The 14966-nt window shown below is 35.1% G+C and overlaps 1 protein-coding gene across 1 annotated transcript in view; it reads left to right on the forward strand.

Annotated features, from left to right (window-relative positions):
• Window positions 1-14966, forward strand: part of Ttc6 (tetratricopeptide repeat domain 6) — a 183707-nt gene that overhangs the window by 38252 nt on the left and 130489 nt on the right. Inside the window, exons 2-3 of the mRNA XM_026408982.2 lie at window positions 7995-8147; window positions 12242-12439. Coding sequence (XP_026264767.2) covers window positions 7995-8147; window positions 12242-12439 — 351 coding nt within the window. The remainder of the gene's footprint in view (window positions 1-7994; window positions 8148-12241; window positions 12440-14966) is intronic.

Below are 14966 nucleotides of genomic sequence, written 5' to 3' on the forward strand. Positions count from 1 at the left end.
TTTCATTCAGTCTGTTTTATTTTCATCTTCGTTTTTTTCCAGTCTGTTTTGTTTATTTTGCATGGAGTTCAGTATGGTTTTAGCAGAATATCTGCTTGCAACTTTTGAACACATAACACAGTTTGTTTAAAATCTATACCTTTAGATTTCAGGTCATTATCTTTACTCTTTTATTCTTTAGTGGTTTTTCATGGGCCTAAGTTTTGGTTTTCTCTTTACTTATTCATGATCTGAGTACCTTCTGTCTAGTTTAGATATTTGTGAACTGAATGGATTTGTGGATCATCTTTAATCTTGTAATCATTCCCAAAGTCCCATATATTGGGTAGTCTGACTCTCTTTATCGATGTTTTCTATTTTGTGTGACATTATTCTTACAATTTTTTTTGGTTCTTTAGACATGGTCTCCTTTGATTCTTTGAACATACTTAACATAGGTCACTTAAAGAATTTATCTAGTAAATCCTAACATCTTGATTTCTTTAGGGATGGTTTCTATTGATTGCTTTGTTTCCTATGTTGGGCTTTACCCCTTTATTTCTTTGCTTCTCTCATAATTTTTTTGTTGTTGTTGTCGACTGGAAATTTTAAACAATATAATGTGATAACTGTGGAAATCAGATCTCCTTTTACTGCAGGTTTGTTATTGTTGAGTCATGTTGTGTTTTATTCTCATTAAAAATGTAGGGAAAAAGTGATGCTGGATGCATCACAATACTGGACCTCAAATTATACTACAGAGCCATAGTAACAAAAACCACATGGTACCAGAACCAAAACAGACATGGAGACCAACAGAATAGAATAGAAGACACAGAGACAAACCCACACAAATACAGTTATTTTACTAGATAAAGGCACCATAAACACACATTGGAGAAAAGATAGCCTTTTAAACAAATGGTGCTTGGAAAACTAGAAATACATATGGAGAAGAATGAAATTTAACCCCTATCTCTCCCCTTGCACAAAGTGGATCAACTCAAAGTGGATCAATGACCTAGGAATTAGACCAGAAACTCTGCAACATCTAGAAGAAAATATAGGCCCAAAACTCCAACATGTAGGTGCTGGAACTAATTCATTAACAAGGCTCCTAAAGCACAAGAAATAAAACAAAAATCAACAAATACCATGACATCAGATAAAAAAGCTTCTACACAGCAAAGGAAACAAAAGCATAAAAAGAGAGCTTATCGAATGGGAGCTCTTTCCCATTGTTTTCTCAGATAGGGCATAAATATCAAGAATAGATGAGTAACTCAAAAAACTTAATAACCCAATTAATAAATGGCATAAGAACTAAACAGATACTTCTCAAAAGAAGAAATACAGTCAACAAATATGTGAAAAAATACTCAAAGTCTCTAGTAATTAAGGAAATACAAATCAAAACTACATTGAGATTTCATCTTACTCCAGTCAGAATGGCAAGTATCAAGAATACAAATAATATTAAGTGTTGGTGAGGATTGGGGGAAAAGGTACATTCATACATGGCAGATGGACTGCAAATTAGTACAGCCACTCTGTAAAACAGTATGGAGACTTCTTAAAAAAAATCGAATGGAAACATCATATGACCCAGCTGTTCTACTCCTTGGTATATATCCAAAGAATCTAAAATCAGCATACTATAGGGATACAGTTACATCAATATTTATAGCAGCATGATTCATAAAAGTCAACCTAGGTGTCCTTCGATAGATGAATGAATAAAGAAAATTTGGTACATATACACAATGAGCATTACTCAGCTTTAAAGAAGAATGAAATTATGGCACTTGCTATAGTAAATGGATGGAACTGGAGACTATCATTGCTAAGTGAAATAAGGCAGACCTAAGTGTCAAAGGTCAAATATTTTCTCTGATATGCAGAAGCTAGTCCAAAATATGGGGGGTGGGGAGGAGAAAGAAAGAAAGAAAGAGGGGGGATTTCATCAAAACACAGGAAAGATTTATGGACTAGATGAAGGGGGATTGAGGGGGAGGGAAGAGGGATGGGATAAGGGAAGGACATTAGAAGGAGTCTGACTTAACTTTCCTATGTATGTATATGAGTATACCACAGCGACTCTCATCACCATGTGTATCTGCAAGCCATTAACTGAAAAAAAAAAAGTAAATAGCAGAAAGATCAGTAGAGTAAAGAGAATTGGGGGAGAGAGGAGGGGAGGGAAAGGGAAAGTACTGGGGACTGAATTAAAGCAAATTGTATTCCATGTTTTTATAATTATGTCAAAATGAATACAATGTACTGTGTAACTAAAAGGAATCAATAAAAAGAAAAAAACATGTAATGACTTTCTTGAACTGCTTCTGTAAAGTCTGTGTTCTTTGTTGCGTGTGGCCACTGAAGCGTTTTTTTTGGCTAACAGTGGTCAGCTAGTGATTGTGTAGATTTCCTTTAATGCCTTTTAGTTTTTGTCAAAAGGGGTGTGTGTGTGTGTGTGTGTGTGTGTGTGTGTGTTGAGACATACCTTCAACACTCAGGCAGGCAGTTTACAACTCTGCTTTATCCTTCACTTCCAGGTTGCCAAGAGTATCAAGGTCAGCCAGAGATGAAAATTTATGACTCTTGTAGTCTTTTCTAAGTATGTGTACAGTTCTGGGCATGCATATCAATCTGTACATGCTCATGGACTAAAGTCACTAAAATATTTATTTTACTGTTATCATTATTTTTCAAGGATACTATTGAACTGGAGGCAGGGTATGGGAGTAGGGTGAGCAAAAAAAAAAAAGAACTAAAATGTTGACATTCATTAATTTCTTTTGAATAAATGCTCTGTAGGTTGCTACAGACCTTTCAACACTAAATTATGACACATGCAAATAAACAAGAAAGTATGATAAGTATAGCCCATACACAGAAAAAAGCAATGAGCAGAAACTGTCCTTGAAGAAGCCTAAGCATTGGACTTACTAGACCAATACTTGCTTTCATTGCTTTTGTCTTCATATTTATTGGGAAATCAGGAGAGGCTGTTTTTCATTATTCTCAGGCCATTTTACCCTAGTTCAATGTACTGTCTTTGGCCTTTCTTATGTGGGCATATTTATTTATTTACTTTTTTTGGTGGGGCTAGGATCAAACACTGTTCATGCATGTTCTAGGCTAGGCGAGGTGTCCACCACTGAGCTATACCCCTCGACTGCTCATTTTTATTTTGAGAATGGGATCCTAACTAGTTATTGCTTGTGTGAAATTTTATTTGTTGAGTTTGCTTTGTTTGCTCTACTTTGGTCTGATAGTTATTCAGTTGATTTTCTTTTTTCCTTCCAAATATAAGGTCACATAATCTATTAATAGTGACATTTTGTTCTTTGATGTTTTTTATTACCACCTATTATTTTTTTCTTATTGCATTGGATCTCGTCTTACTCATGTCCTATTATGAATTACAATGTTTGGTGCAGAGTTCTATAGATATCTCTTGTGGGATTAGGAAATTTTTCTTCTGTTTCTGGTTTATTTTTATTCAGTAATCAGCATTGAATTTATTGATAATTTTTCTAAGCATTTGTTGAGAAGATTGTATAGCTTTTAATTCATTTTTAATATCAGAAATTATAATGAATTGTCTACATTCTTCTGGGAAAATTTCCCTTTGTCAAAATATATATATATATATATATATATATATATTTTTTAGAGAGAGTGAGAGAGGAGAGAGAGTGAGAGAGAGAGAGAGAGAATTTTTTTTTTTTTAATATTTATTTTTTAGTTCTCGGCGGACACAACATCTTTGTTGGTATGTGGTGCTGAGGATCGAACCCGGGCCGCATGCATGCCAGGCGAGCGCGCTACCGCTTGAGCCACATCCCCAGCCCAAAATATATTATTTCTAAGTAAATGGCTTGGATTTATTTGCAAATATTTTATTTGGAACTTATGCATTTATGTTTACAATGAGGTAAATTGTAGGTTTCTATATTGAGGTATTTTTAGTCTATTCTTGACATTACTATAATATTACCCTCTAAAATGTATTGAAAATTTTCTTTAAAGTATTTTTATTATGAAATATTTCAAATGTTTCAAATTTCAAGGTTTTGGATATTTAATGTTTTATCATATTTATGTCATATTGCTTAAATAAAAAGAAAATTACAAGTAAAATACAGGCCCCCTTTATAGCTCCTCCAATAATTGTTTCCCCTCCTCAGATGTGAGCAGTATTCTAAATTTGGTGTTTATCACTTTTATATTTTTATACTTTAATGATATATTTATGAACCTAAAATGTTTTAAAGAATTACAGATGGGGTTTTACATTTATTATCCAGTTAGCATAGCCATGAAGAATGAGAACTCTTGAGCCAGGTGGTCTCAGCTTGAAGTTTCCAACTATACTAGTATTTTTGTGTGTGTCTGTTTTCATTTTGTGAGTATTGTTAGTCTTCTGAGTTCCTTGACCCTTTTGTTGTTGGGAAATGATCCTCTTTCTCCTGGCTAACATCCCTTGTTTTGAAGACTACTGTGTCTCATGTTAATGTAACCACTCTGTTGCCATCATCACCCCTGATTGGCAATGGATTTTCTTCACTTTTTGCTTGCTGCACAGGTATTTAATTTTGACTTTCGAAAGATATTTTTGCTAGATATAAAATTTTGTATGGACAATCATTTTCTGTCAGTACTGGGGTTTTGAATATGTTGCTTCTTTGTCTTCTGGCTTAGAGTTATGGTAAGAAATCTGGAGTTTGTTGTAATTAATGGCCAATGATTCTTTGTTTCCTTGTACTTCAGCTTTCTTCTTTTCTCTACATGCCTAAAATATTTTTATTCCATGTTTTCATTACTTTTATTTTATGTATCTGATGCAGGGTTCTTTGTGTGCTTTTGCTTGTTAATTATTGACTTTCTTGTATCAGGGGGGTTTATAGTTGTCTTAAAATTTGGAAAAGTTTTGATAATATTTTTTGTGCAAATATTTTCAGATCCCATCCAACACCTTTCTGAGACTCCAATTAAAGTATATATTAGGCTGAGAATTTGTACATTTGATTTTACTTTTATTTCTTTCATGATTGATTTTGCTTCTTTTAAAAATTATTTATTTATTTATTTAAAAAAAATCTATTTATTTTTAAAATTTGTTCTACTTAGTTGTACATGACAGAAGAATGCATTTCAATTCATCATACACAATGGAGCGCAACATTTCAATTCTCTGGTTGTACATGGTATAGAGATGTACCATTCATGCAATCATACGTGTGCCTAGGGTAATGATATCCATCTCATTTCACAATATTTCCTACCCTCATAACCTTTCCTCACCCTCTCCTTTGCCCAATTCAAAGATACTTCATTCTTCCCATGCCCTGCCCCTTCCCATCATAGATTAGCATCCACTAATCAAAGAAAACATTGGGCCTTTAATTTTTTGAGATTGTCTTACTTCACTTGGTATAATATACTCCAACTCCATTTATTTACCTGAAAATGCTACAATTTTATTCTCCTTTAATCTGAGTAATATTCTAGTGTGTATGTGTGTGTGTGTGTATGTGTATATATATCTATTTCTATCTATCTATCTATCTATCTATCTATCTATCATCTATCTATCTATCTCACAGTTTCTTTATCCGTTCATCTATTGATGGACATCTAGGCTGGTTCCACAGTTTAGCTATTGTGAATTCAGCTGCTATCCAAATTTGTGTGGCTATGTCACTATAGTATGCTGATTTTAAGTCCTTTGGGTATAAACTGAGAAATGGGATAGCTGAGTCAAATGGTGGTTCTGTTCCAAGTTTTCTGAGGAATCTTCACATGTGTGTTTTCCAAAGTGGTTGCACTGATTTGCAGTCCCACCAGCAATATATGAGTGTACCTTTTCCCCCACATCCTCTCTAACACTTATTATTGCATGTATTCTTGATAACTGCCATTTTGACTGGGGTGAGATGAAATCTTAGAGTAGTTTTGATTTGCATTTCTCTAATTACTAAAGATGTTGTACACTTTTTCACAAATTTGTTGATTGCATGTGTACCTTCTTCTGAGGAGTGTATGTTCAGTTCCTTAGCCTATTTATTGGTTGGGTTGTTTGTGTTTTGGGTATTAAGTTTTTTTGAGTTCTTTATATATACTGGAGATTCATGCTCGCTCTATCTGATGTGCATGTGGTAAAAATTTGCTCCCATACTGTAGGCTCTCTCTTCACCTCATTGACTTTTTTCTTTTTCTTTCCTTTTTTTTTATGAGAAGAAGCTTTTTAGTTTGAATCCATCAGAAAACTTCTAGAACTAATAAATGAATTCAGCAAAGTAGCAGGATATAAAATAAAATTCCCATAAATCAAATGAATTTTTATACATGTGATGAATACACAGAAAGAGAAATTAGGAAAACCACCCCATTCAAAATAGCCTCAAAAATATAAAATACCTGGGAATCAGTCTAACAAAAGAGGTGAAAGACCTCTACAATGAATACTTCAGAACACTAAAGAAGGAAATTGAAGAAGTCCTTAGAAGATGGAAAGATCACCCTTGTTCTTGGATAGGCAGAATTAATATTGTCAAAATGGCCATACTACCAAAACTGTTATACAGATTTAATGCAATTCCTATTAAAATCCCAATGACATTCTTCATAAAACAAGAAAAAGCAATCAAGAAATTTATTTGGAAAAATAAGAGACCCAGAATAGCCAAAGCAATCCTTAGCAAGAAAAGTGAAGCAGGAGGCATCACCATACCAGACCTTAAACTATACTACAGAGCAATAGTAACAAAAACAGCATGGCATTGGCACCAAAATCCACATATAAACTAATGGTAAAGAATAGAAGACTCAGAGGAAACCTGTATAAATACAGTTATCTCATATTAGACCATGGCACCAAAAACACACATTGGAGAAAGGATAGCCTCTTCAACAAATGGGGAAAACTAGAAATCCATATGTAGCAAAATGAAATTGAACCTCTATCACTCATCATGCACAAAACTCAGCTCCAAGTGGATCAAGGACCTAGGGATGACCCTGTACCTAACAGAAGAAAAAGTAGGCCCAAATCTTATCATGGTTGATTAGGCCCCGACTTACTTAACAAGACTCCTAAAGCACAAGAAATAAAATCAAGAATCAATAAATGAGATTTTGCTCATTTCTGTAAGGCCTTCAAGTTCACTTTCATCTTCTTCTGCAAGCATCTTCTCTGCTGTCCATTCCTAAAAGAGTTATTTTGTCTAGTTTTATAGCTACATATAGTAAAAGGGTAAAAGTAGAAGCCAATGGCCCAAGTTGGATCCTTAAAAATAATAACAAAAAAGAAGAAAAGCAACAGTTTTAAAGCATAATGGATATTCCAGCTTTTCTATTGATATTACTAAAAAGTTAATGGATAAAGGGGGGTCTTAGAAAGTCATAGTTGAATGCCCATTTTAAGGATGATAAATTTGAGGTGATGAGAAGAAAAATAACTTGCCCATTGATGCCTCATCTGTGGATGGATATATGATTTGCAGAGAATCAGCATCTCTTTATTCCTTGTTCATTGTTAATCTTTATATTGTGCTGTATTCTTAGCACTTCAGTTGATTAGAATACTTCATTGCAATTGGCATTAATAGTGGTAAAAGTAACACTAACAGTTATATCCAGTGAAGTTTAAAATATATTCCTTTTTGCTTTTGGTTAGATTAAATTTTAGTTTTGATTTTTAATTTTCTTATTCAGTGTTTTGACTTAATGGGCACATTTTTATAATAGGTGATACATTTTCTAATGATCTTATTAAATCTAATAATATGTCTATTGAGATCAACAAACCAAAAGGCAATAAATTGAAAGAATAGACAAAAAATATTTTTTTCTGTATTTTTCATTTACTGCTTGTTATTGAGTAGTTTGAACTTTCTTCACGCATTTCTCACTTATTATATAACTCAGCTGATATTTTGCTGTATGGAATAATGAATTTCAGTGGTTTTTAAAATTGGCATTGCTTTGTTTCCTCTTCTCCCTTCAAGGATATTTCTTTAATGGGAAAACTGGGCCCCAAAATCACTGAGCTGGAAGCAGAAGCACCTCGGACAGAAGAAGAAACACCTCAGATGGAGGCAGAATCATCTCAGATGGAGACAGAACAAGAGTTACACAGCAGTGTTGAGGAACCTCAAGTGGTAAAGTGTTTAAGAAAAATCCTCCTTGCCCATACTAAAGGAGTAGCTTATCTCTTGTTTTTTTTAATGTATATTTTTATGTGTTCTTATTAGTTAACATGATAGTAGAATGTATTTTGACATGTTATACATATATGGAGCACAACTTTTCATTCTTCTGGTTGATGTGGGGTTACATTGGTTGTGTAATCATATGTACCCATAGGATAGTAATGCCTGATTCATTCTACTGTCTTTCCTATTCCCATTTCCCCCTCCCTTCCCTTCATTCCCCTTTGTCTATTCCAAAGTACTTCTATTCTTCTCTACCTGCCCCTTATTGTGAATTAGCATCTGCATATCAGGGAAAAACATTTGGACTTTTTTTTTTTTGCGGGGGGGATTGGCTTATTTCCCTTAGCCAGATAGTTTCCAATTCCATCCAATTACCAGCAAATGCCATAATTTCATTCTTCTTTGTGGATGAGTAATATTCCATTGTGCATATGTACCATATTTTCTTTATCCATTCATTTGTTGAAGGGCACCTAGGTTGGTTCTATAGTTTAGCTATTGTGAATTGAGCTGCTATACACATTGATGTGGCTGCGTCACTGAAGTATGATGATTTTAAGTCCTTTGGGTATAAACTGAGGAGTGGGATTTGTTTGCTTGATTTTTTTATAGAGAGTTTAAAAAGATTTCCTTCAAAATATTCTAGAGGTGCATTTAAATATAAGCATAACTAATCCAACACTCTGTGAGGAGTGCTGTCCGTGGCTCACTGTGGCTGACTATCATAGAGCTTTGTGCTAAGGCCCAATATTCTTTTAAGAAGGAAAAAAGTTTTTCTGGTTTAAAGCCATTCAGATATAGAATGTAGTTGGAGAATTAATGAAAAGTTTTTAACTTCTAAGAAAGCATTATTTTAATCTGTAGTTGGCTGGAAGAATTGTTAAAAGCATTGACAAGGGGAGAATGTTGTTCTGAATCTGGACTATGGGTGACAAGTTTGTTTCAGAAATACAACTTTCTTTTTGGCCATCATTGACAAAATAATTGTGGGATTCCAAGCAATCTGGAACATATTTCCTGTGAATGAGAAGTGTCTCCTTGTATACAAAAATTCAGAATTAAATAAAAAAGATGGCATGATGATCAGTTCCTTTACACAGGTCTCATAAAATTATATCACTAAATGGCAAGCTCCTTTAGTTTTTGAAACTGTGACCCCATATACATAAAAATTGAGATCACACTTCATTTTATGATAACATATTATGTTCAGGAAGCATGTGAATCTTTTTGCTAAAGCCATGGGTTCTATAATGTAGAGTCACCACAATGATAGAACTACTAGAGTTTGAGATGCTTCTGGTTGAAACCATGTCTTTTCCCCCTGCCTTCAGACTTACCATGTGGCAAAATTAGTAGCTACTCAGCAATTGTAGTCTCTAAACACATAAGACTTTAGATGATATTCCAGTTCTATATCATAATATGTTAACATAAAAGAATAGTTTTTAGGAAAATATAAATAATAGGTTTGAGTGAAAAGAGTAGTATTGTCTTACATTTTCTGCAAATCTAATGTCTGATTGTAACAGAGCTAGATTTTCATATCTGCTCCTGAATTTAATCTTTTGCAATGTGTTATTTTGACTGAAATATATTAAAAAATCTGACCTCATGCAGATTGGAAAGGGAGTCATATTTTAATGGCCTTTAATATTATTGTGGATATTCTCCTTTGTTAATGTACTAAAACTCCATAAGTGCTGGTATCTTAAAGATTAGTTGCAATGTGGGATCAGAAACCAGATATATGAACTTGTTGCATATCCTTACATTAAATCCATTGCTCCATCTTGCTTTTTGAGCTAATCTGTTACTCTGGATGATATTTGTGACCTCATGCATTAATCATTTAATAAGTATTGGTCCACTATTTTATCCAATACTGCTTTACCATTATCTGTGAAAATTTTAACACAGTGAAAAAGGTAAACGACATCTTAATATTTGAATGTCCTTTTGACATTGTAGTCCCCTTGAAAATATCTCAAAGACTGTGAGGAATCTGTGGGCCACATTTTGAGAATGACTAGTCTATTGGGTGAAAGGGAAATAGGCTGAGAAAGTATACTTTGGAATCAGGTTGTCTAGGTTTAAACAAAGCTTTGATACTTAACCCAAAGTATGGCCTTGGGCAAGTTATAAAATTTTTTAAGGCCCATTTTCTCATCTATAAATGGGGTTACCAACAGTTCTTATTTCATGGAGATGCACCGAATATTAAAATTAGATGCTCTAGTACTCACATCTGTTGGTGGCAGGGTTACAGGCATGTGCCACCGAGCTCAACTTATATTTTTAAAGCATAGGAGTAAAATTTTATGGGAAATTTTCAACTGGGTCGATGATGATTGCTAAGGCAATTGTAATACTGTGCGATACATGCTCATACAGAGGAGTTACAGGATCAGGAAAGGCTTTGTAGAGGAGTGAGGCAGGTGGAGTCCTGAAGAGAGGGAACTGCAGTTGGAATCATCCTCCTTTCAAGATGATCTTCTTCCATTTTCTAATTTAGTGAGTGTTACTTTCATTTGTTTCTTCTCCCAAACCATAACCCTGGGAGAGTGTGTGGAGGAAGCCAAGAGGAGATAGATTCAAAAGAAAGGGAATGGTTAACAATGCCCAAAACTATGGTCCATAAAATGAGTGAGTTTATTATGGGTAGTAAATACAGCAGCAGGCCCCTAACATTTGTGACCTCACCGTATCTACTTTGCCTTTGTATGAAAAGAGTCTTATTAATCTTTTTTTTTTTTTTAACCAAAGGGGAAAATAAGGCTGAAAAGGTTTTTTTTTTAAGTCCACTAAGATCAAACATCTTTTCATTGATCCAGGACTTGAATTCAGTCCCATGTGGGTAAAAAGTTCTTAGTCTTTTCATTGCCTGTAACTTTATAAAAACATGAGCTCAGGATTAAAGCTGATTTTACAAAACTGAAACTTCTTGGTCCAGGTACCTCTTCTTGTACAGCAAAGAAATTTATGTACTATTTGTTACTGTGTGGAATCTGTTATCCTTTATTTTCTTATTAACAAATGTATATATCCAAGAAACAAAAAAGATACAGTTGATCTTAAAGTCATTTCTATGTAATTAGGGCTTTTATGTAAGTCAGACTAGTCTTATCATTTGTTAAATCGAGGTAATGAATTTTAACTGCCAGTGTGCTTCATAATCCCAAATAATTTTGATTCAAAGTTAATTATTACCCAAATGTGGCCATATAGATAATTTCCTTTGGATTTGATGAGAAACATCAGGTAGTGGGACTTTTTTTTTTTTTTTTGTACCAGGAATTGAACTCTTGGCACTCGACCACCAAACCACATCCCCAGCCCGTTTTTGTATTTTCTTTATAGAGACAAGGTCTCACTGAGTTGCCTAGCACCTCACTTTTGCTGAGGCTGGCTTTGAACTTAGAATCCTCCTTCCTCAGCCTCCTGAGCGGCAGGAATTTTAGGCACACACCACCACACTCAACTTATATTTTGAAAGAACACAAAGCATAGGAGTAATATTTTATGAGAAATTTTCAACTGGGTGTGGGAGAGATCTATGGTATCTGATAGTCTTCCTGAGGCATCAGGCTCAGGTCTTTTGCTGGAACTTAAGCCAGCTCTGAAAGAGCAGCTGCCTAAGCAGGAAGCCCACTTCTGAGACTCTTAGAACCTCAGGTTTGGGCAGTGGACTCCAGGCTGACCTAAGAGCCAAGTGGGATAATGAATAGATCTGTCTGCAGTGCCTTTTGTGGAAGGTACACTGGCTTGACACTGTGTGAGTGCTAGGTGGTGCCAGGGTAAGATCTGAGTCTTGTTATTTCCTGAGTTTGTGCCTAATAACTGGAGAGTTGGTATATTTTCTGAGATAAGAGCCAGGGAAAACAAGTTTGTAGAGGAAATTGACCACCTCTGCTACATTTCAAACATGCATTTTCATATTCATTTGGTTGTCAGACAGAAAATGTTGCAAAACTGAAGACTTTAGAAGGACTGGTAAAAAAAACAGCATTCTTGTAATTTTACCTTTTTTTCCCCCCCAGCCAATGTTTGAGGAGCCCTTGCAAGATGTGTCAAGTATTTTCCAGATTGAACAGGAAGCTATACCAGAATGGGAAGGCTCAGAAACGGGAAGCATGTTATTTGGAGCACAGGATATGTCACAAATACAGAAAGCAGAGCCATCAAGTAAACCTCTGCAAGGTAGACAGCCTCCAGGAAAATCAAAAGTCCGCAAGCAGGTATCTTCAAAGGGGAAAAACTGTTGTAAATAGAGTTAGAAGAGTTGAGGATGTGCGAGTGTGAAGCAATGGGCCCAGGGTTCACCCTGCAAAAGGGCCTCAATAGTTTTATTCCTTTAAGAAAAGACAGCGTATTTTTTTTGAGGGCTTTATTTATTTGTTTTTCTTTCTGACATTGGGGATTAAACCGAGGGCCTCACATATGCTAGGCAAGTGCTCTGCAACTAAGCTATATCATCAGTTCTCTTGAGAGCTTTTAGTTTCAACCCTAATTGCAATTTTGGGAAGAGAAGACAGATTTTCATGGAAAGAAGGAATCTTGGCTCTTCCAGAAATTGACCAATAGTCTTCAAGGTACCATCTATGTCAAGGAAGTCTACAGTGGTCACTAGAATGACCAGGACTGGGTAAGCAGTTTTTTAACTTTACTCCATTTAAGTTTATGCTAATTCCTGAGTTTTTTCTCACTGTAAAAAATGTTTCCCAGATTTGTTTTACTTATGCATCATTTTCATAATTTTTTTACCATATTTGCATATCACCCTACAATTATTTACTTAATATTCTTTTACTTAAATACATTTATTTTAAAATAAATATGCTATTTTTAATAATAATGTTATTAGGATGAAAAAGAAACAGTTTCTTTTTTTTAGAATACTAGTATATCATCTTGTCACTGACTGATTCAGAGGGATGCCTCTTTTTAAGTAACAGCCTTCTTGGTCATCCCTCTCCTTCTAACTCCCCATAATTATGTTCCTGACTGTGCTTCACCCAAATCAACTGGTCATTACCTTCTTCAACTTTTGCCCAGGACTCTCAAGTTTGAAACCTGGGATTTATCTGTGAACTTCCCTTTCACATATAATCAGTCTCTGAGGCCTAGATTATTCCTAAACATTATTGATTATATGTTTTTTTTCTTATCTTTCCTGGTTACCTCCATTGTAGTCAGTTCTGGTGAAATTATGTCTGGATTAGTGCACTTGTCTCGTAGTTTTTCTTCATCTCTCAAGCTCTGCTTTCTTAGGTTCATCCTGTATGACACTAGCTGGTTGATCCTGGGAATAATAGATAACAAGGAAGATTTAATAAAGTTGACCAGAGAAAACTTCCCACTGCTTTCAATGAGGAAGGACTCATCATGTGTTGGTGATGGACTTCACTAGCAGTCATGCCACCTTTACAGAGCAGGCACTTGGGGTCTGAAGTGAAGCCCGGCAAGGCCAAGTGAACCTGCCCATAGTTCACTGTACAGGTGAATCCTGTGTTTAGGCTGACGTCCTCCAGGTATCTGGAAATGGCGGCATCTTGATGAAGAAGCATTAGGCTGGGGGCCACAGCAGTAGTGTTTTTATCTATTCTACCTGAACACTGGGACTTGGGAAATAAATGTGAGCATAAGTGGTAAGTGGTTAGCTACCAGTATGTCAAAGAATGAGATGAATTTTCTGGACCGTGACTTAACCACCATGGCCCATCAGGAATTGAAGTCCCTCTTTAGAAATGTCCTGTAATATGAACTCTTCTGGCTTATTGTGACTATTATTAAACATTATTAAGAAATTATGTAAAATTATTTGTTTTTGATTAAAAGAAGCTGTTCTTTCCTAAGTCACTAGAATTTATTGACTTTGCTAAATTTTTTACACAATTTTTCTTATTTTTTCCTAATAACACCCTTACTTGTCGTTACCTTTCTATTACTATTGCAAAAATGCATCATGAGAAGATATATAGCTTGCCCAAATGCAAGTTAAGTTGTAGATGCAGGACTCAAGATGAGGTTGCCTGATTCTGGAATCTTAGTTCTTATAATGCTTGGCCACATTGCCTTTTCATAACAACAAGCAATGATATCTGCTTTAGGTACAGAAGCACAGACTCGCAGCTACAGAAATGACAAGGGATGTAATGTGCATCACCAAACTAGGAAGCATGGCTTCACCAGAGGAACTTAAAGAATGTATTAAGAGGACACCAAACTGAAACCAGAAATGTTTCAGAGGGGAAGAGAATGTCTGATAAGATGTTTTGTTATGGTTTATTGTTGTGGGATATCATGGGACACATCAGAAATACCATAAAAATGGCACAGAGGATTTATGTGATTAGTTCCACCAAATCTTCACCAAGAATCTTATGTTTATTTATCGTAACATCTCAAGATCAATTATTATCCATGAACTTTAACCCTGTATATGGACAATTGAGGTCATAAAGTTAGTCTCTAGCATCTTTGGCACAGGAATGAGGAACAATATACTCCAGCAAGCCAGGACAGATTAGGGCACAAGAAGATTTTCTGACACAGCTAATAAATAGATCTAGCAGAGAGTTGATAAAGGAGCAACAAAGGACTTCAAGTGCTTACGTATATGCTGGAAGATCTTGTTCAGCAAAAAAGTAGAGAATTTGAACAATCTCCACCTATTGACCATTTCTACTCTTAGAAGCTCTGGAGTATAAAAAATGTCATTGGTACTCTGGGTTAAGTCATGATCAACAACAGAAAAAATATAGA

This window comes from Urocitellus parryii, chromosome 6 (genome assembly GCF_045843805.1).
Source record: "Urocitellus parryii isolate mUroPar1 chromosome 6, mUroPar1.hap1, whole genome shotgun sequence".
NCBI classification, from domain to species: Eukaryota; Metazoa; Chordata; class Mammalia; order Rodentia; family Sciuridae; genus Urocitellus; species Urocitellus parryii.